This window comes from Diceros bicornis, chromosome 27 (genome assembly GCF_020826845.1).
Source record: "Diceros bicornis minor isolate mBicDic1 chromosome 27, mDicBic1.mat.cur, whole genome shotgun sequence".
Taxonomy (NCBI): Eukaryota; Metazoa; Chordata; class Mammalia; order Perissodactyla; family Rhinocerotidae; genus Diceros; species Diceros bicornis.
The window spans coordinates 43997898-44021064 of NC_080766.1; the positions used below are offsets into that span (position 1 = coordinate 43997898).

General features: G+C 47.5%; 2 protein-coding genes and 2 pseudogenes across 2 annotated transcripts in view; 2 read left to right on the forward strand and 2 right to left on the reverse strand.

The window, feature by feature from the left end:
• The window catches only part of TSPEAR (thrombospondin type laminin G domain and EAR repeats), a 176218-nt gene that overhangs the window by 68141 nt on the left and 84910 nt on the right, over window positions 1-23167 (reverse strand). The gene's annotated exons all lie outside the window — the stretch shown is intronic.
• LOC131392939 (keratin-associated protein 10-3-like) lies at window positions 4646-5454 on the reverse strand (annotated as a pseudogene).
• LOC131392948 (keratin-associated protein 10-12-like) lies at window positions 12629-13567 on the forward strand. Its single transcript, XM_058523266.1, has 2 exons — window positions 12629-13014; window positions 13135-13567. Exons 1-2 carry the CDS (start codon window positions 12683-12685, stop codon window positions 13565-13567), a joined length of 765 nt encoding a protein of 254 aa, XP_058379249.1. The 5' UTR covers window positions 12629-12682.
• Window positions 20144-20815, forward strand: LOC131423038 (keratin-associated protein 10-8-like; annotated as a pseudogene).

Consider the following 23167-nt stretch of genomic DNA (forward strand, 5'->3'; position numbering starts at 1 on the left):
AGCCTTGGTGACCTGGGGAACAATATTATGTGGTCTAACATACATACAATTGGAGTGTCAGAAAAAAAAAAAAGGTGGAGGGAGGGCAGGAAAATATTTTAAGAGATAATGGCCAAATATTTTCTTGATTTGATGAAATTGATAAGTATATAGAAAAATTGAAAAACACTATAAACTAACCTGACCTAATTAAAATTTACACACTATACCATCCCCAAAAGAGTAGAATTCACAGTTTTTTTCAAGCACATATGAAACGTTCAGCAAAATAAGTTATATGCTAGCCCATAAAACAAATCTCAATGTATTTAGTAGGATTGAAATCATACAGAAAATGTTGTCTGACCACAACAGAATCAGAAATCATTAACAGAAAGATATCTGGAAAATTGTCCAATGTTAGGAAATTAAACAACACACTTCAAAATAATCCACGATTCAAAGAAGAAATCACAATGGAAAATAGAAAATATTTTGAATAAAATGAAAATGAACTTTGTGGAATGTGGCTAACAGTGTATAGAGGGAAATGTAGAGCTTTAACAACATATTAGAAATGAAGGAAAAACTAAAATCAATTATCTAAGTTTCTACCTAAAGAAGCTATAAGAAGAAGCACAAGTTGAACCCAAAAATAAGTAGAGGGAAGAAAATAATCAAGAATTGTAGAAATCTACCAAATAGAAAGTGGACAGACAAGAGAGAAAATGAATGAAACCAACTAGTTTTTTGAAAAGACCAAAAACATTGATAAATTTCGAGCTTTCCCAGTCAAGAAAAAAAGAGAAAAGAAATAAATTACAAATATCAGGAATGAAGAAAGGGTTATCAGCACAGATTCTAGGTACATTAAAAGAGCAATAAAGGATAGATTTATGTTGATTTTATGCTGATACATTCAACAACTGTGATGAAATAGGTAAATAATTGGAAAGACATAAATTATAAAAATGAATACAAGACAAAATCAAAATCTGAATAGCTCTCTATCAATTGAAGAAATTGAATTCATAATTAAAATCTTTCCCACAAAGAAAATGCCAAGCCTAAATGGCTTGACTACTGAAAATCCTAGGGAAGGAATAGTATACAAGAAAGCCATTAGAATTCATAAGTAAGTTTAGCAAGGTTGCGGGATACAAGGTCAATATACAAAAGCCAGTTGTATTTCTACATAGTAGCAATGAATAGTTGGAAATGAAATGGAACATTCCATTAACTAAAACATCAAAAAATGAAATAATAGATAAACTTAACAACATATGTACAAGGTCTATGTACTAAAAATGACAAAATATTGCTAAAAAAAGCAATCAAATGACAGGAGAGACATTATGTTCATGAATTGAAAGACCCGATATTGTTAGAATGTCAATTATTTCCAAATTTATCTACAAATTTTATACAATTTCAATCAAAATCCCAGAAGGCTTTTCTGTAGAAATCAATGAGCTGATTCTAAAATCTATATGTAAATGTAAAGGATCTAGATTAGCCAATTTTGAAAAAGAAAAACAGAATTGAAGAACTTACATTGCTTCATTTCAAGACTTAATTTAAAGCCACATTGACCAAGACAGTGTGTTATTGGTTAATAATAAACGTGGAAGAATGGAACAGAATAGAGAGTCCAGAAATAGATCCACACATACAAGGTCAATAGATTTTTTCGCAAGGGTAATTCAGCGTAGAAAGGATAGTCTTCTAACAAATGATGCTGGAACAACTCACAATATATTCAAAAATTAACTTGAAATGGATTCTAGAACTAAACATAAAGTTAAAATCATAAAATATTTAGAAGTAAGCATAGGGCAAAATCTGTGTGACCTTGGGTTTAGGCAAAGATTTCTTATACCATTGGAAAAAAAATTGATAAATTGGAATTGTTCAAAATTAAAAATGTCAGCTTTTCAAAAAGCACTGTTAGGGGGCCGGCCCCGTGGCTTAGCGGTTAAGTGAGCGCGCTCCGCTACTGGTGGCCCGGGTTCGGATCCCAGGCATGCACCGACTCCCCGCTTGTCTGGCCATGCTGAGGCGGCGTCCCACATACAGCAACTAGAAGGATGTGCAACTACAACATACAACTATCTACTGGGGCTTTGGGGGGAGGAAAAAAAAGGAGCAGGATTGGCAATAGATGTTAGCTCAGAGCTGGTCTTCCTCAGCAAAAAGAGGAGGATTAGCCTGGATGTTAGCTCAGGGCTGATCTTCCTCACACACACAAAAAAAGCACTGTTGGGGGGCTGGCCTGGTAGCATGCCGGTTAAATTTGTGCATTCTGCTTCTGCGGCCCGGGGTTCACCGGTTCAGTTCCTGGGAGCGGACATACTCACCGCTCATCAAGCCATGCTGAGGTGGCGTCCCACATAGAGGAACTAGAAGGACCTACAATTAGGATATACAACTATGTACTGGGGGCTTTGGGGAGAAGAAAGAAAAAACAGGAAGATTGGCAAAAGATGTCAGTGCAGGGCCAATCTTCAAAAAAAAAAAAAAAGAAAAAGAAAAAGCACTGTTAGGAAAATGAAAAGGCTCACCACAGATGAAAAGATTTGCAATACATGTATATGATAAATGACATATCCAGAATATTTAAAGAACACTGACAATTTAATAATAATAACACAATCTGATTTGATGAAAATGAGCAGAGGTTTTGAACAGACACTTCACTGAAGAAGATACACAAGCGGCAAATGAGCACAGGAGACGATGATCCCATCATTATCCATCAGGGAGACGCAAATAACCCTACACACGCTACACTTACCACATGGCGCAGCAATCCTACCCCTCAGTATTTACCCAGGAGAAATGAAAACATGCTGAGTGCAGGTGTCGACAGTGGCTTGGTTCATAATCACAAAACCTGGAGACAACCCAAATCTACTCAACAGGTGAATGGGTCAACAGCTGTGGTATATCCATTCAATGAAATACTACTCAGCAATTAAAAAGGAATTAACTACTGATATATACAACAAAAAGAGACAAGCACACGAAGCCAAACACCGAGAGTACATGCTGTGGGATTCCTGTCGTGTGATGCTGGAGAAAAGACCCATCTGCAGGAACCCAGCAGGGCAGTGGTCGAGGGGCCGTGGGTGGAGGTGGTGACTGGGAATGGATGGTAGGAAAGCGTTGGCATGATGGAAGTGTTATATGTCTTGACATAGTTGGAGGCTGCAGGATGTAGACCTTTTTCAACCTCATCAAACTGTACAATTAAATTGGGTGAGTTGATTACATATAAACTGTCCTTGACAAAGCCGATTTTAAACGGAAGTGGTGGGTGAAAGGTTGGTTAAGAGGTGAAAGGTGGAATTTGGGGGAAGGAATATGCAGCAGGTGGGGCATGCAGCATGGGGTGGGAGGGGCCTGGGGTTCAGGGGAGAAGGCTGAGACCCTCAGGGGACAGGGGGCTCCTGTTGTGGGTTCTGGCCAGGGACACAGGCCTCAGGAAGAGGGAGGGGCTCACGGGCAGGAGGGGGCGCCTAGCCCATGGTGGGCTCGGGAAGGGCTGAACATTGTCTGATCCCTTACGGGCTGGGGACAGTCTTCCACTTCCTGCAACAGTTCTGGCCACCCTCCCCGTGGGTGATCTTCCTGGGAGATTCCTGCCCGTGTCCACCTGTGCCCCCACGTGGTGCCAACGTCGTCCTCATGTCAGAGCGGGCTGCTGTCCACGGCCCTTTGGTACGTCCAGACCTGGCGGGGCGCTCAGGTCACAGGGGAGGCCCTGCAGCAGCGACTCCCGTGTCCCTCACCCTGCCAGATGGAATCTAGACCCACCAGAGGGGGCCTTCGAGGCAGGCGCAGGACACGGCACCCTGTAGGTCCTGCCACCCACCCCTAATCTTTTGTTCTCACGTCTAGCCGTTCAACTCCTGTGAACTTGGAGCGGCTCCTGTCTCCTTCCATCACGTCTCTGCTAAATGGGTGCAACACGCTGGTGGACCATGAGGCTGACCCCAGACCCTGTAGAGGCTGTGCTGTATGGAACCCCCAGGCTGGCTTCCTGGTGGGTGACCCTGGGGGTCTGGTTAACCCAGACGGGACAGTGGGTGGAAATGGTCAGGGGACCTGAGAACCCCCAGACCATGTCTGCAGGTGACCAGCCTCTGGGCACAGGCCTGAGCAGGTTCTGACCTTCCTGGGCAAGGGCGTGAGTCCCACCTGGTGACCCTGCCCAGAGGAGGGAGGCCACTGCCCTTTGGGGTTCCTCAGTCACTCGTTCCTACAGATATTCGTGCCTGGAGGAGACCAGTGTCTGGTCAAAACCATGTCCGCTCCCCCACCCCCCGAGTAGGATGACAGAAGCGGATGAGGTGATGAGGTGAGTTTATTGGGGAGCCCAAGGAGGTGCTGACAGGTTGGAAGTCGACAAGCAGAGTCTGACCAGAGCAGAGAAACTGGGAGAGGACAGGTGACCCAGAGGCAGGTGGGGGCGCCTCCTGGAGGCAGGAACTGGGGCAGCAGTGAGGTCAGGGGTTCCTCGGAGGCAGAGGTCAGGTCATGACAGTGGACACATGGGGGACACTGTCCTGGTGGAGGCAGCCACCTAACAGGTCAGGACTGGACTGAGGGGGCCACAGTCACGGGGGGGACATGGAGCCCGGCTGGTCCTGAGGGCCGTGCCTGGTCAGCAGCAGGACTTCTGGGCCGAGGCGGGGCCACAGCAGGCCGCAAGGGAGCACACAGGGCGTCAGAGCAGGGACACGCAGGAGGCGGGGCGGCAGCAGCTGGGCTGGCAGGAGGCGGGGCACAGCAGGAGGAGACGGGCACGCAGCAGGCGGGCCTGCACACAGGGCGGCAGATGAGGGACACGCAGGAGGAGGGTCTGCGGCAGGACGAGGGGCAGGGGGTGTGCTGGCCGCACGAGGGGGCTGGGCAGAGGGCGGCCCCAGAGCAGATGGGTGTGGAGCAGACGGGCACACAGCAGTCCTGCTGGCAGGGGGAGGAGGTGCAGCAAGAGGGCTGGCAGCTAGACTGCTGGCAGCATGAGGGGGCTGGGCAGGGGGAGGCCCTGGAGCAGGTGGGCACACAGCACACAGGCTTGCAGCAGACAGGTGTGCAGGAGACGGGTGTGCAGGAGACAGGTGTGTAGGAGACAGGCTTGCAGCAGACGGGCACACAGCAGGATGGCTGGCAGGGGGAGGAGGTGCAGCAGGAGGGCTGGCAGCTAGACTGCTGGCAGCAGGAGGGCGTGCAGGAGCTGGTGCAGGCTGACTGGCAGGGGCTGCACACACAGCTGGCTGGGGTGCAGAGGAGGGTCAGGCAGGGGGCCGGGGCGCAGCAGCTGGGGGCGCAGCAGGGGGGCTCGCAGCAGCTCTCTGGGCAGTCGTCCACCTGCCAGGAGGAGCCTGGGCAGGAGTCCCAGGACCCGGGCTGGCAGACCCGGCTGCCGTAGCTCAGGTCGCTGGAGCAGACGGACAGGGTGGAGGCGGCCATGGTGGGGCTGTGGGGCTGGAGGAGGGTGTGTGTGTGAGTGTGAGTGTGTGAGTGAGTGTGTGTGTGGTGCCCGGGGCTGTGGGCTTTTATACCCCTCCTGGCTCTTGTGTCCAGGCCCACAAGCTTCCGGTTTGGGCTCCCGGGCCGGCATTAGGGATGTTTGTTTGCCTGTGATGTTGTCCAGCTCATAAATCTCCTGGGATTGTCTGGCTCAGGAGTCGGTCCCATTGTGCCCCCAGGGGGGCAGAAGCAGGGATGGGCGGGGTCCTGGCCCAGGTCCTGGGGGCAGAGTGGGTGGATGTTGGGTGGGTGGTGGTGCCTGGGGCCATCCTGGGTGTGCTGGGACCTCATCCAGTCACCAGCTAGGGCAGCCCCAGGGCGTCCTCGCTTTGCAGGCAACTGGCATGAGGCCATGTCTCCCTATAGCTCAAGCGTCTCATCCCATGGAGACACAGGACTGTTGCCACCTTGTGAGGGAGGAACCTGAGGCCAGGGGCATTCACTGTTCTCCCAGGGCCACACGGCTGTGACAGGACCTGGACCTCTTGGCCCGAGGGCTCATCGCCAAAGCGCCTGTCCGAGGCCTCCTGTCTGTGTGTCCACCTCCTACCTGTCCTTGAGCTGGGGAGACCACAGGACTTTGTGTTCTAGGGCAAATCGTGTGGTTCCCTTCCCCGCAGGATGATGACAGCTTCCTGGGCGCCTGGTTTCCACTCGTGAGCCAAGCGGAGCACCAGGGCTGGACCACAGAGTTGTCACAGCCCTCATCTCCCTCTCGGGAGCCTTCTCTGTTCGGACAGCCCAGCTTCTCTGAGACAGCCCCCATCGGCCTTCACCCAGCCCTTCTGCTGGCTGGATACCCAACCTGCCTCCCCCACATGACACCAGACAACCTACAGGTCACTGAGTAGCACGGGGCCACAGAACAGAACAAAGAGACAGGAAATGCAGCCATGGAGAGGTCTCCCTCGCTTCCGTCTGCCAGCACCCATGTGCCCTCTCAGCAATCAGCTACTTCCACCCATTTATCTTCTCTCTCTCTGTCTCTGTGCCTCTCTCTGTCTGTCTCTCCCTCTCGCTCTCCCCCTCTCTTACTCTCTCTGGTTCTGTCTCTCTCTGCACACACACACACACACACACCCACAGCGTCCATTCTCATCGTTCGCAGTAGTGTTCTATAAAGTCAGCACAGACACTGACTTGGTGAACACAGACCCAGCAGCTCTAGGGGAAATACAGGGTTGGGTTCTCGCCAGCCTCTGGGCACATTTTCCTCAACTGATCCATATGCAACCTCACTTGATGTGTGTTTCTCTTTAAAGACATCTTGTTTAATATATATTTGATGCTCATCTTATTTAACACTGGACTTGCAGCCAACAGCACTATAACTCACTCCTGAATGAGGCTTATCTAACGTATTTTCTCCGTAAGGCACATCACAGCCTTCTCGTGCTCAGGAACACTAGACGGCGACTCAGCTCTGTTTGGGGGACATTTTAACCGGCAAAGTCAGAAGCATAAAGCCCCAAAATGTGTAAAATGTGGCACTAAAGAGACCGTGCAAAGGACACATTTACAGGCAGAGCTGAAACAAGAAGGCAGAGTTCCACCCCTCCTTGCTCCACCTCAGCTGGGAACACGGGCCTTAGGGGTTTCAGATTTTCGGCTGCTCTGCACATGTCCACAAATGACCACGTGAGCACTGCGAGTATTGGTTTTGAGGCTACAAATAAATTTTGTAAGTGAGTTTGCAAATAAGGAATCTATGAATAATGAGGACTGACTGTGTATATCTTTCTATCTATCTATCTATCCATCTATCTATCTATCATCTATCTATCTACCTATCATCTATTCTCTATATGTGTATATACATATGTAATGTCTTTGTGTGTATAAATTTTTAAAATACAAATTATATTCTACCACTAGGGTTTTTTTTTTTTAAACATAATATAATGTGGAGCTCCTTTCCTATGAATACATACAGATGGCTCTTTCTTATTTACAGCTGCGTAGAATTCCACATTGGTCTGTGTGTTGGTTTCTTTTGCTGTGTAACAAATGACCACAAGCTTAGTGGCTTAAAACCACACACATCTGTTGTCTCACAGTTTCTGAGCCAGGAGCTCAGGTGCAGCAGAACTGGGTTCTCTGTGGGGCCACATCACTGGGTCTCATCTGAAGGCTCGACTGGGGAAGGACTCACTTCCAAGCTCACGTGGTTCTTGTCAGAATTCAGTTCCTTGCAGGTGGTCTGACTGATGCCTCAGTTTCTTGCTGGCTGTCTACTGGAGCCCACCCTCACTTCTTTGCCATGTGGCCCTCTCCATGGGCAGCTCGCATGGGACAGCTGGCTCCTTCACAGCCAGCATGGGGGAGAGAGTCTCCTCCCCAGACCAGCATTACAATCTTACATAATGTAATCATGCACATCCCTTCACCTTGCTGCATTCTTTGTGCCTATAAGCATGTCATGGGTCCTGACCCCACTCAAGTGGCAGGGACCATATGGTGAATGGACACCAGGAGGTGGGGGGCATGGGCCACTCAGTGTCTGTCTCTTGTGGTCTGTGTCACTGGCTGTTGAACAAGCTCACCGCTATGATGCATTTGCACAGACCTTATGCCTCTTCAGGAACACCTGTAGGATAAATGCCTAATGACTCTGATGCAAAAGTATAAGGTTTTAAATTCTGACACCTAGTAGCAAACTGCCCTCCAGAGCTGTGGAAGCAACCACATCCCACAGCAGGCCAACAGTCCTGACCTGCCCACTCCCTGCCCAAACCATGTCTGCAGCATCAACGATTTTCATCTTTTCCTGTTTGATATGTGAAAAATGACATTGCATGGTCATTAAATTTGTTTTCTCTCATTTTGAGTGGGGTTGAGCATATGTTCACATTTAAGAACCTTTCCTATTTCTTTCTCTGTCAGTTTTCTCTCTGTATCCTTTGCTCATCTTCTGTTATGTTGTTGGCATTTATTAGCAACTTGTAGGAGTTCTGTGGGTATCAGTTAGCTCTTTCTCTGTGATGTGCGTGACAAATATGTTTCTCATATTTTTGTTTGTCTTTTACTTTATGATGTTTTATCCCATGCAATTTTTAAGAATTTATGTAATTAAATTTACCAGTCTTTTTTGTTTTAATAGCTTCAATGTTTTACTCCAAACTTAGAATAGCCTTTCCCATTCTGAGATTATTTTTGTCTCCTTTTCTATCAATTATTGAGAGAGGTGTATTAAGGTCCCCAACTATGATTTTTACCTTTCTCTATTTCTACTTTTAGTTCTGTCAATTTTTAATTTCTATGTTTTAAGCTATGTTATCATGTGCATACATGTTTAGAATTGTTATAGCTTCCTGGTGGGTTGACTCTTTCAGCTTTATGAAATGTCTTTATCTCAAATAATGCTTCTTGCTTTAAAATCTACTTTATCTGGTATTAATAAGCCACATCAGCTGTTTTCAGTTAGTGTTTCCGTGATGTATCCTTTTCCAGCTTTTTACTTCCAACCTTTCTGTGCCCTTATAGTTAGGATCTAGCTCTTGAAGGCAGCACACAGGTTTTCTGTTTTATTTTAATCCAGACTAACAATCTTTATTTGTAAATTGGAATATCTAGTACTTTACATTTAATTTAATTATTGACAATTGGGTTTATACCCACCATCTGATTATATGTTTTCTATTTGTCCCAATACATTCTTTTTAAAAATTATTTCCTGACTACTTCGGATTAATCAGTATTTTTATATTCATTTTCCCTTTTTTATTTATTATAAGTTATACATGGCTTTTACCCTTCTTTCAGTGGTCACCCTAGAGATTAGAGAATGCATTCTTGGGTGATTCACGCACACTTAGTACTTTCACCTCTTCCAAAGCCATGCTAAGACCACAGAATACTTTAACTCTATTTATCCTTCCCACTTTTTTCTGTTAATGTTGTGATGCATTTTATTTCTACTTAGAGTTTAGACCCCCCATAAGAAATTATAATTGTGATAGATATCATCATAATACTGTGAATGTAAATATAGGTCAATTTTCACTTCTGTTTGTCCTCTTATTTATCCTTTCGTATTCTCCTCAATTTTTCCTGCATTTCTATCCTTCGGTCATCCTGCCTGAAAAATTCCCTTTAATATTTTCTTCAGAGTGGGTCCTCTGGTGCTGAATGTGCTTGGTTTTGGTTTGTCTGGTGATGTTCTGTTTCGCCTTCATCTCTGAACGGTACTCTCAGTGGACTGGAATTCCAGGTCTGCAGTTCTTTTCTTTCAGACCCTTAAAGATGCCGTTCCATGACCTTCTTGCTTTTCATTTCCGTTGGGATATCTGCTCTAAGTCTTATTGCTGCAACTTTGAAGTTGATGTTTCTTTTTCCTCTGGTTGTTTTCAACAATTTGTCTTTATCTTTGGTCTTCATCAGTTTCATTATGATGCACCCAGGTGTGGCTTTTTTAGTATTTATTCTCTTAAGGCTTATATTATTACTTGGATATGAAGTTTGACTCTTAGTTTTGGAAAATTCTTTAGCATTATCTCTTCAGATATTCCCCCATTCTCTCTTTCCTCCTATATGGGACTCCAATGACCAAAAAAATGTGAAATCTCTTTACCATGTTCTATCACATATTCAGTTATGTTCCCTCCTTTTTACTCTGCAGCGTCATCCCATATGCTTCACAGCTTCCAGTTCACTAATCCTTTCTCTGCTGTCCATTCTCTTATTAAACCCATCTGTTGGTTCATAAATACTATTGTTACATTTTCTCAGTCCTAGAATTTCTACTTGTTTCTTTATGTATTTCAGTTTTTTGATAAAATTCTCCATCATTACACCTATTTTTTCACACATATTCATCAAAATTATTTTAAAAATCTATGTCTGATAACTTCAACACTGGATCATCTCTGGGTCTATTTCTATTGTCTATTTGTCTCTTGGTATGACTGTAATTCTTGATTGAATGTTTGACATTGTGTATGAAAAATTCTAACAGCTCTGAGTGAGTTTCTCTTCCTCTGAAGTTTCACCTCGTCCTCTGGCAGATGGCCTGAGTGGGGGCAGAGGACAGGTACTGACATGAGGCTGGAAGGCAGTCTCTGGAAGGTCTGGTTTTCCACACTCCTAGGATTTAGCTCTCCAGGGACCCCAACTGAGGTTGGGGTTGAGCTCCTTCTTGGCTAGTCTTGACTCCCAGTTTTGTCTCCTTGGTAATGAGGTTGCAAAAAGTCTGCTTGGCTTTTTAGTGGCTTTCTGTCTGCCTTCTTAGTGTCTTCCCTGCATAGCATGAAAATCTGGCAAATTCCTTGAGGGTTCAACCTTCAATTCTAGAGTTCTTCTTGGTGCCTCCCATCTGTCTGAGATCTTGTCCCCTTAACTTCTTGCTGTCTCTGCAGTCACAAATTCCCAGATAATTTTCTCTAACCCCATAAAATTTCTAGAAGCTCTGCTGGCTTCTCTACATTTTAGTTGCAGCCTTCTACCCACCCCACTCAAAGATTTATCAGTTGCACTTAAGAGAAAAGCCATTTGGAGTTGCTTGCTGACCTCTCTGAAGTTCCCTCATCTCCAGAATGTTTGCCCCTCAATTCTTAGTTTCATCAGCAGCCTTCAAAAGCTTTAAACAGATGTTTTTGTATTTTATCCAGATTTTCAAGTTATTCCCAGCAAGAGTATATGTCTGGCACAAGCTACCTTGTTATAGATGGAAGCAGACACGTCTTCTCTCTCTCTTTCTCTCTTTAATGCACATCCAGTTTATGTGATCAGTTCCTATACCTCTGGAAGGGCCAGGAGCTGAGCACAGGAGGCCGGGCTCAAACCTATATTATTTTTATAACTCAAAATATAAATTTAATTGAATTCCTAGATCTCCTTTCTTGCCTTTCATAAATTTCCTAGGAGTTGAGAGGCCTGGGTTGACAACCACCATTGGAAACAAAACTGCCAGGAAGGGTGAGGATTTGAGGCCCCAGACTTAGTGAGAGCATCACACTCTGCCCCAGACCCTTCCCACCAGGGTCAGATGCCATTCCTCTCGGCCCAGTGCATGCTGTGCTGTGCCCAGGCATCATTGACATCACAGGGCACCGAGAGCCCGCCTCTGCTGGGCTGGCGAGGCTCCACAGGTTGGGGCTATGACTGCATCTTTGCATTCTCGAGCCTAGCGCAGTTTCCAGCACATGGGAGGATTTGCTGCATAATGAATAAGTTCATGCTTGGGAAGTAAAAGGACCAGAGAGGATTTGAAACACATTTAGCAGAGAGAACCAAGAGGACTTGGTGGCTACTTGGATATTTGCAGAAGGAAAGGAGAGACTTGGGTGACTTTCAGATATCTGGCTGGGGTGAGGCAAGGAATTGTTTGGTTAACAATCAAAGAAACCAAGAGGAAGCACAAGAGCAATCGTTGGTTTTCGTACAAGGCTTTGCTGCATGGCTGTGCCTTCTGCGGGGAGAGGGACAGGCAGCTCTGGTTTACACTCACAGCTTTGCAGTGTTTGGGGTGAAGGCAAATGGGGATGGCAAGGCTGTGGACAGATGTGGGGTCTGGGCCTCGCTGAGTGGTCAGGCGGAAGGCAGGGGTGTGCACTGCCCACCCAGGGAAACAGGAAGTGTCGCCACCTGACTGCCTCACCTTCACTTGTTTGCCACCTGTGCCCTCAGGGGACCTCCTGCACCAGAAAGGGTGCTGGGGAATCGTATGGGAGCTCTTCTGGCCTCACTCCCCCTCTGACCTGCGCTTCTCCAGCCTGGCACTCTGGAAGCCATGGCGCTCTAACAAGCAGAGTCCCCAGGTGTGCACAGGGCCCATCCCAGGTGTCGGCACAAGGGCTGTTAGGATTAGGAGAGATGGATCTCTTATGCTGAGAACACAGACCCAGGACATGCTATTTGTAGACACACATCCGTTCTACCTCAACATTATGTTCTGGACCAAAGGTCGCCTAGGATGTATCACCACACCCCAAATACACTAGGAGTTTTGTAGCTGAGCAACACCTCATGGGACTAAACACAAACTGACCTTAATGAGTTTTCACGGCGCCAAACATCAACAAGGAAGGGAGGGCGTGGGAGCCTCCTGCTTGGGCACCACACACCCCGGAGGTGTATATAAGCCTGAGCAGCTCACAAATCCTCAACCACCCACTCCCACACTCACTCACACACTCACACTCACATCCTCCTCCAGCCCCACCGCCCCACCATGGCCGCCTCCACCCTGTCCGTCTGCTCCAGCGACCTGAGCTACGGCAGCCGGGTCTGCCAGCCCGGGTCCTGGGACTCCTGCCCCGGCTGCTTCTGGCAGGTGGACGACTGCCCAGAGAGCTGCTGCGAGCCCCTCTGCTGCGCCCCCAGCTGCTGTGCCCCGGCCCCCTGCCTGACCCTCCTCAGCACCCCAGCCAGCTGTGTGTGCAGCCCCTGCCAGTCAGCCTGCACCAGCTCCTGCACACCCTCCTGCTGCCAGCAGTCTAGCTGCCAGCCCTCCTGCTGCACCTCCTCCCCCTGCCAGCCGTCCTGCTGTGTGCCCGTCTGCTGCACACCTGTCTCCTACACACCCTCCTGCTGCCAACAGTCTAGCTGCCAGCCCTCCTGCTTCACCACTTCCCCGTGCCAGCAGGAGTGCTCTGTGCTTGTCTCCTGCACACCCGTCTGCTCCACACCTGTCTGCTGCAAGCCTGTGTGCCGTGTGCCCATCTGCTCTGGGGCCTCCCCCTGCTCAGACCCCTCATGCTGCCAGCAGTCTAGCTGCCAGCCCTCTTGCTGCACCTCCTTTCCCTGCCAGCAGGACTGCTGTGTACCCGTCTCCTGCACACCCGTCTGCTCTGGGGCCGCCCTCTGCCCAGCCCTCTCGTGCTGCCAGCCCACCCCCTGTCTCCCGTCCTGCTGCAGATCCTCCTCCTGCGTGTCCCTCACCTGCCGCCCCGTGTGCAGGCCCGCCTGCTGCGTGCCCGTCTCCTCCTGCTGTGCCCCCACCTCCTGCCAGCCCAGCTGCTGCCGCCCGGCCTCCTGCGTGTCCCTGCTCTGCCGCCGCATGTGCTCCCGCGTGGACTGCTGTGGCCCCGCCTCGGCCCACAAGTCCTGCTGCTGAGGGATCTTAAAGGCACCCCAAAGCTCACCCCAGAGCTCACTGCCATCTGCAGCCCCTGGATTCTTTACCAGGAGCCCAGACAGCTGTCAAGTCCCCTTCATGGGCTCCCAGTGGGCATTTGCGGCCGCCTGGCCACCCACGTGTAGTCCTCAGAACAACTCACCCATTTCTTCAAGTATTGAATTTTCCCATGTCAACGTGCCCTGCCTCCCCAGCCGGGGTGGGCAGTGACCCCAGCGAGGCCAGCTGGACTCTCCCAGGCCTTTGAAGCTCACGTGGAGAAAGGAGAGAAGATGAACCACTTGGAGTTGGTTTCTCATCGCTGTGACAGGACCCGGGTGTGGCCCGGGCTCCTCCACTGGTTCCTGAGCTGGTTTCTTTATTTCCCCCTCATTCTCTGAGCTGCCAGTCCCTTCCAATAAATTCCTTTCCTGATGAATTTAACCGGAATTCATTTCTGTTGTTTATAACCAAGACCCCTGCCTCACATTCCCCCACATAAGGGTGGTCCTGCCCCTTCAGTGGTGTCCAAAAAGCCCCCATCTCTCTGGCTACATGTATATCCAAGAGATGGACTCACTTTCTTTTTTTTTTTTTTTTTTTATAATTTCATTTTTTATTTATTTTTCCCCCCAAAGCCCCAGCAGACAGTTGCATGTCGTAGCTGCACATCCTTCCAGTTGCTGTACATGGGACGTGGCCTCAGCATGGCCAGAGAAGCGGCACGCCAGTGCACGCCCGGGATCTGAACCCGATCTACCAGCAGCGGAGCGCGCGCACCCAACCGCCAAGCCACGGGGCCGGCCCTGGACTCACCTTCAAGGACACAAAAGGTGAACAATCTGACATTGGTGCCAGCCCGGGGTGGGGGGCCACCCTTCAGAAGTGGACCCTAGACTGTCTCCAGTCCCCCACCCCAGAAGGCTGAACCCCACAGGCCCTTTGCAGGAAGGAGTTAGTGCAGCAGGCGGGGATGGCCACCCCTGGGCCTGCTGGCAAGGTAGAACTTGGGGGGCATTTGGGAACGGGACTTGGAGAGGGATCCCCCACCGTGGGATAAGAGTGCCTCATGGGGCCTAAACCATTGGTATAAACACCATGGCTTGTGCTGATCCCTGCTCTCCCTGCTGGAGTCTGGATTTTGGTATGTGCCAGGCAGAGGCTGCCTGTGGGCCCAGCCCCCCGTAAAAACCCCAGGCGCTCATCTTGGATGAGCTCCCTGGTAGACGATATCTCACACGTGTTTCACGGCTCCACGTGGGAGAGTTAAGCACATCCTGCGTGACTCCATGGAATGGGTTCTGGACGCATGCGCCTGGTGTCCCCGGAACCCCCACACGTGCCCTCTCCCTGCACTGAGTTAGCTCTGCGTGCTGAGTCCTATGAGTTCTCGCAAATCATTGAACCTGGTGGGGGAGGTCCTGGGGACCCCAACACCCATCAGATTGACAGAAGTGTTCAAGTCTGGTAATAACAAGCATGACCTGGAGTGTAGAGAAAGACCTGCTCTACGCTGCAGGGAAGAAAGTCATCTTTCAGAGCAAGTTGGTACTACCCGGAAAAGCTGAGCCAGCACACAATCCACACCCCGAGGGTGGCTCTCCTGGAGACCTCACACGTGTCCACACGAAACTCACACAGATCATCTCACAGCATTGTTGGAAAAATCTGATTATAAAAATTGTCTAAATGCTCTTCAAGAGGAGAATGGACAATTAAACCAAAGTACATACGCACAAAGGAAGAGCACATGGCGGTTAAAATGACTGAGCCGGGAAAGACATCAATGTGGGTGAATTGCAAAAACATAACATTGACTTAAAAAAAAATATGCTGCAGATTGATATGTACAGAATAGTACATATTTAAAGATCAAAATCACAAAGCAATTCTTTGTCTCCACGGCTATAAACATCTCTATTCAAACTACAAAGGCTTATGTGGGAATGACAGACACCAGCCTCAGAACAGTGTGCCCTGAGGGAGAGGGTAAGGATGGAACAGGAGGGCACGCGGGGGCCTCAGTGGCATCTGTAATAGTCTGTAAATGTGGCAAAATGTTAAGATTGGTTTATGCTGATTTGTAGATACATGGGTGTTTATTATACTATTTTCTATACTTTCTGAAATATTTCATAATAAAAAACTATCTAGACAAGTAACAAGAGGTGACATAGACCACATTCCTGAGCCAGATTCAGTGAGATAAACTTATAACAATAAAATGAAAGTCTCCTATGGGAAATTTAAAGGTGCTGCCTCAGGATGAACAGAAAAGGGGAAACCCAGTGACAAACTCAAGAAATAAATGGGGAAAGTCCTAGACCACAGAAGATGAGAGCTTTGGAAAATCAGTATTCAGGGAATAGACTAAATCCTTAAAGACCAACAGTAGAAAATAAGCAAGACTGAAAATAAATAAGATTTCAGTTCAGAAAGTTAGAAAAACTTCTAAAAGGAAGTAAAAGAAATAATGATGAAATTAATGAATTAAACACAAAGAAATAGTAGATATAATTAACAGAATGAAACATTTGTTTTTAAAAGGTCTATAAAAGAATTAAAATGTGGGCAAATCTAAAAGAGATATAAATATTAAATATGAAAACAGGCACAAGACTGAAGATGGAGAAATTTTAAATTATGAGAAAAATGTGTATCTTTAAGCGCACACAACTGAAATTTTTAGATGAAGAGGATAATTTTCTAGGAAAACATCATCACTGGAATCGATACAAGAAAAGGTATAAAACTTGAACAAGTTGGTGAGCCCAGAGCTTGAAAAGAAAAGAGAACACTTTCTGTAGCAGTAAGTACGAGATCCAGATATCAGTACAAGGAGAGATAGATAGACCAAGGTGACCCAAAGGAGTCAGGCAATGACCCACACCTACGTTGTCACTTGATTCACAATCAGGGTGCCTCTGAAAACTAGAGGGTCGTGATAGTACTGGATAAATGGACATCTGTATGGAAAAAAATAAACTGACTTCTACCTCACACCATGTACAAAAACTAGTTGGAGATGGATCACAGGGTTAAACGTGAAAGATAAAATAATGAAGATCTAGAATAATATGCAAGAGGATGTCTTCATGACATTGTGGTAGGCAAAGACTTTGGAAATAGGACATAAAAAACATTGAACATAAAAGAAAAGAATCAATAAAGTGGACTTCATTAAAATTAAGAACTGCTATTCATTAAAAGACACCATGAATATGACAACGCATCCATTGGAATGACTCAAATGAAAAAGACTAACAGGGGCCAGCCCCGTGGCATAGCGGTTAAGTGCGCGCTCCGCTGCTGGTGGCCCGGGTTCGGATCCCAGGTGGGCACCGATGCACCGCTTCTCAGGCCATGCTGTGGCGGCATCCCATATAAAGTGGAGGAAGATGGGCACAGATGTTAGCCCAGGGCCAGTCTTCCTCAGCAAAAAGAGGAGGATTGGCATGGATGTTATCTCAGAGCTGATCTTCCTCACACACACAAAAATATATATATATATAAAGACTAACAATACCCAGGGTCAACAAGTGAGGGACTGGAACTCTCATACATTTGCTGACAGGAACGTAAAATGGTACAATCACTTCCAAAACACTTTGGCAATCTCTTAAACATGAACCACTCACCTATCACATGACCCAAACCTTCCACTCTGGGCTATTTCCTCAAGAGAAGGAAATACACGTGTCCACACAAAGAAGTGTGCACAAATGTTCAGAGAAGCCTTTTTCATACTACCATCTGTGCATCAACAGTTGAACAGATAACAAGTTGTGTTATAGTCACACAATTGGAATTTGACTCACAAAAAGGAACCCAGCGCTGACACATGCCACCACACGTGTACTTCCACATCTCAATATGCCGAGGGGAAGAAGCCACACCAAAAGAGTTCATACCATATAATGCAATTCATGTGAAACTCTAGAAAGAGAGATCTAATCTAGATAGGGAGGAGTCTGTAGTTTCCTGGGGCCAGCACCAGGAGGGGGTGGGACCAACTGTGAAAGAACCCACAGGAAACTTCTGGGATGATGGGAAAGTTCTCTATCTTGCTTGTGGTAGTGGTCACACATGTATAAATGTTTCCCAAAACTCAGCAAACAGAAACTTTAAATGGGTACCTTTTACAGAATGTAAGTCATACCTCAACAAAGTTGACTTTATAAAAAGGGCACCTTCAAGAGGATAAAAACACAAACCCAGACTTGGATGAGCTGTTTGCAATGCACTTATCCAGTGGTGTGTTGGAGTGGTTGGACCTGCACCAGCTCACGAGAGCTGACCCTGCACCTCTCTTCCCAGCTTGGTGTTCGGTAATATCACCTTGGTAGCTATGGTGCAAGTATTTACACCATGGAAATTGGAAAATACAACAAAATGGCTTTTTTGTTTTTGTTTTACAGGCAGCCAGTTATTAAACATTTACTGGCACACCACTGCATATATACAGCAAATAACTCATCTTTAGAATACATAATAAATTTCTACAAATCAATATGATACAAAAACCTCAGTTAAAAAAAAGGTAAATGACTCGAATAGGCACCTCACAAGAAAAGATGTCCATATCTTCAATGAGCAGCTTTACTCACCAGGGAATGCAAATTAATACGACTATATGGTATCCCCACACATTTTCCAAAATGGATAAAATTTAAAAAGACTGACAACACTTCATTTTATAAAGGATATAGAGCGATTGGAATTAAGTTTCTTTAGAAAGTTGTTGGGCAGTATATGCTAAACTAAATGTATACCTGTCATATGACCCAGCAATTCCACTCTTGGGTGTACAAGGAAAAGAAGTTAGTAAATATATTCACCAAAAACAAAATGTACAAGAATTTTTATAGTGGCATGAATATTAGCCAAAATCTGGAAATAATCCAAATCTCCATCATTGGGAAACAGACTGGATAGGTAACGTGTGGTAGGGTTTAATGCAATGATGTACAGCACAGCAAAAAACAATGAACTATGATGCAGGTAGCGACATGGGTGCTTATCACAGACATTTTGTTGAGCAAATGGAGCCGTAAACAAGAGAGTAGATAGAACAGGCAAAACTAATCAATGGAGAGAGAGGGAGGAAGAGCGATTACTCCTTGGGGGAGGTAGGTTAACCAAGAAACAGCACAAGAGAACATTTAGAATTCTGGAAATGTTCTACATCTCCAACAAAATATTCTAAGGGAAAACTTTTCCAATCCAGAAGACTATACTCAGCTAAACTATCAATGCGGTATAGGGTGGAATAAAGACATTTTTAGTTACGCTACACTTGAAAATTTAATCTCCCATGCATCCATTTTCAGAAAGCTACTGGAGGGTGTGCTCCACCAAAATAAGGGCATAAACCCAGAGAGAAAAAGACATGGCATCCGGGAAATAAGGGATCCATGATAGGAGGGAGATGAAGGAAAATTCAAAGACAATAGTCAAGGGAATCTCTGGATGACACCTGTGCATCAGGCTGAAGGAACAGCCAACAGAGATTGGCCCATAAATAAAGAGGGCTCTAGGAGAGATGTTTCCAAAATTAAATGAAGCTGACAGATTACCTGATATGTTTGAACCTCTTGAGCAGAGTTTGGGGATGAATTAGTCAGAGAGCTTGGGGATGATTTAATGATAGGTACACAGAAAAATAAGCAAATAAACAGAAGAAGCAATTGTTAACTCTAAGAAAAACACAAGCAAAGACAAAACACTTACAAGTAAGGAAATTAAATCTGGTTCCACTACACAGACTTGGCTATGAACAACACTCAGTTAAAGTAGTACAGACTTTGAAGACTGATATAACCAAATATTGGGGTATTGCTGCCTTCTGAGGATGGGAAGAGGGGAACTTGTCACGGGGCTGGTGGGAAACAAGAAAAAGCGTTTTCTTCCACAATAGAAAATTAGATCATATCTAAAACTGAAAACTCTAGAAATAACAGAATATGCACCTTACTTGGTAATTGTGCGATAAAGAGGAAAACTAAGCACAGTGTCTGGGATGGATATTGGGAGTGACATATGCAGAGAAGAGCCGTGGACACTCCACCAGCGTTTGCAGATGCAGCAGGCGAGAGGGAGCACTCCTTCAGGTCAAGACACCTCTCGTTCAGTGGAGGAAGGTCTGAGACATGTGTGGAGCATCTGTGGGTATAAAACATCCTGGGACTAGAATTCATACCAAAGATACACAAGCATAGAGATGGAAAGAGGAGCCAAGGTTTTACAGACACACCCAACACAGGAGCCATTCATCCAACAGAAACTCTGCATCTCAGCGCTCGCTTTAAGGACACAAAGACACCGCCAGTGACCATCCATCACCGGACACACTCAGAAGTCTTGGGGACTCTGTTAAAAACATCTTATAGCAAATAAACTAATAAGTGTTGTCTGGAAACACACTCTGAGCAACAACAAGGAAAGGGAAGGCTCGTTGAGATCGGGTGAGGCTTAGCATCCCAGGGAGGGATATAAAAGCTCCAATGCCCAGAGCACTTCACTCACTCACCTGCCACTCACCCCCATTCAGCTCCCCTCCAGGTGCACAACCCCAACATGGCCGACACCTGCTGCCCTAGGACTTGCGTTATTGCTGCGTCCACCCTGTCTGTCTGCTCTAGCGACCTGAGCTGCGGCAGCCGGGTCTGCTCACCCAGTGCTTGCGCTGGGTCCTCCTGCCTGGTGGACAATTGCCAGGAGAGCTGCTGCGAGCCCCACTGCTGTACCCCCGGCTGCTGTGCCCCAGCCGCCTGCCTGACCCTTGTCTGCACCCCAGTGAGGTGTGTGTCCAGCCCCTGCAAATCAGCCTGCACCAGCTCCTGCACACCCTCCTGCTGCCAGCAGTCTAGCTGCCAGCCCTCCTGCTGCACCTCCTCCCCCTGTCAGCAGTCCTGCTGTGTGCCCGTCTGCTGCACACCCGTCTGCTCTGAGGCCGCCCCCTACCCAGCCCCCTCGTGCTGCCAGCCCACCCCCTGCCCTCCGTCCTGCTGCAGACCCTCCTCCTGCGTGTCCCTCATCTGCCACCCTGTATGAAGGCCCGCCTGTTGCGTGCCCGTCTCCTCCTGCTGTGCCCCTACCTCCTGCCAGCCCAGTTGCTCCCGCTCGGCCTCCTGTGTATCCCTGCTGTGCCACCCGTTGTGCTCCCGCGTGGCCTGCTGCGGCCCCACCTCAGCCCAGAAGTCCTGCTTCCGACTGGACATGTCCCCCAGGGCCAGCTGGGCTCCATAGATCCCTCTCCCCTCTACCCCTGGAAGCCTCTGATCTCCCAGCCTCCTTGGCCCACCCTACCCAGCTATAGCTCAGCACAGAGGAAACACTAGCCCCCACTTCCGCCAGCACAGCCCAGGTCTGGGGCCTAAAACACTCACGGAGCTCCTCTCCTGATTTTGGTCCACAGGCACCCTGGCCACTCCACACTATGCTCCTTGCTCCAAGCCATGTCCCTCCTCTGGTCAGGGCTGGGCCCTGCCTGACCCTGGTCTTGCACCGAGCTATGTCCCTCTCAACCTCTGAGTACCAATAAAAAGTCTGCTCCCCTCACTGGCCCTTTGTGCTGACTGTGCCCACACCCGGGGTAAGAGGGGCAGAAGTGAGGCCTGGGTCCCTCTCTATGTCACCATCTTTGGGGACACCTGGAAGCTCACGTCTACCTTGTGCCATCATTCTTCTCTCCTGCCACTGTCCCAGGTCCTATGGGGTTCCAGAAGCTTTACTCTTGGGCAAGTCCCATGGGCTCCAACCAAAGGCCCCCCGACTCACTGTGGGTAGAAGCAGCTCCTCCCTGGGGGACAGTCTGGGCTGCAGTCGTGCTGGGAGATGGGGACAAGGAAGACTTTGGCAGCTGCTGGCCTGGTGCCCACACAGTCCTCTCAGACGGTTGGGCATCCTGGACTCTTGCACACATTCACAGACTTCACACTCCAGTACTGTGCCAGCTGCTGGATGCAGAGGGCAGAGAACAAGGCGTAGTCTCGGTGCTTCTGCCCGCTGGGCTGGGTTGGTGGAAAGCAGGTGGGAAAGGGAAGATCTCAGGTGGTGATGGTGGAGAAAGCCCAGAAGAGTGTGAGAAACTTGTCCAGACCATGGGGCAAGGAGGCACATGAGAACACACATGTCCAGATGTAGACAGTTTCAGTTTCACACACAAATAAAAATAGGCTGAGAACTAGAAGTGAAGAGCACAGGGGACAGACCCTGGTGATGTGAAAATCACCATGTTGCCCACAAGAGGTTCTGGGTCCTTACTTCTTAATAACAGCATAGATTCACATTTTTCTATCTTTGCCAATTTGATGAGGAAAAATATCTTATGGTGGTTTCTTTTGCCCAGGGGCATAGGATCCCAAAGTGTGGATACAGCATTATTGATTTATGCAGAACCAGGTGGATGGGCATTTAAAGTCTCTCTAGTTTTGATTATTACAAACACCACTGTGAGGGTCCTCACCATGTACTTGTGTGCGTGAGTGTGCGTTTTCACAGTGCCTCAATTCCTAGAAGTGGGATTTCCACGTTAGAGTCTTTGCCAATTTTAAATTTTAAGAGTTACTGATAAATGCTCTCAAAAGGACTTTTCAAAATTGTGCCTGCTAAGAATGACGTCTGAAAACATAGGGAATAGGGAACTCTAACCCCCCAAGAGAAACATTGAGAAACTAGCAACGCTGTCAGAATCAACTTTATCTGAGCTCTGGAAAATGATCAAAGGTTTACAACAACCAAGGGAATGCTTCATTAAGAAAAAAGTGATTGCAGGTAGAGGAGCTTTGTGGCATTGCAGTGGACCTTGCCTTTCCCCCGTCCCCAGCAGCCTGGGTCCCGGTGAGGGTCCTGGTGCTGGAGGGAGCAGTGTGGACCTTGTTCTGAAAGAAGTATGGCTGTCTGTTTTAACCCGCCTGGTGGCTTCTTGAAGGACTCAGATAAAGGGCTTTATTTCTCCTAACTCAGAACTCTCTCAAGGTGGAGAAGTAGCTACACAGAGAATGTCAAATGAATCCATTCTTGCACGTGGGAAAGGCACAAGTTGTGGCAAACAGAAGACACCCCAAAAAGCCTAGGATGAAATGCAGAGGAATGAGATGCGTTGAGGAATAGGGCTTTCAAAGCTTCCACAGATTCCTGGGAGTCTAAAAGGCCCCACAGATACCCACAAGGGGGCACACGCTCAGAAAGGACCTGAGAAGGCCCTCAGCACTCATCTCTGGCTGCACTTCCAGGCCTGAGCAAGCAGGAAACAGGTGAAGGCAGAGTTGTAAACTGCCCAGCTGAGGGTTGAGGGTGTGCCCCAACACACAGAGCCCAACTACAAAGACTGGGAAAATATTTTATGGCTCCAAGTGTTTAGGAAACTCTCCGTTGAATCACCATCTGACCACTAAGCTAATGGAATAGTGACCACACATGACAAAGAGTACAGCCATCATAAAAATAGTTTAGGACAGTCACTAAATAAAAAAACAACTACAAACCACAGTAATCAGCAACAATAAACTCTAGAGAGGGAGGAGAGTCTGATATCCAGATTTATCACATTATAATGTTCAACATGTCCAGTTTATGACGAAATTTATGAAGCATGCA

What these genes read in the sequence shown, in the direction of transcription:
- LOC131392948 (XM_058523266.1), top strand. Translation starts at nt 12,683, where the DNA reads ATGGCCGCCTCCACCCTGTCCGTCTGCTCCAGCGACCTGAGCTACGGC. An exon ending in TGCTGTGTGCCCGTCTGCTG is followed by an intron (nt 13,015 to 13,134) that starts CACACCTGTCTC and finishes ACCCGTCTGCTC; the next exon opens with CACACCTGTCTGCTGCAAGC.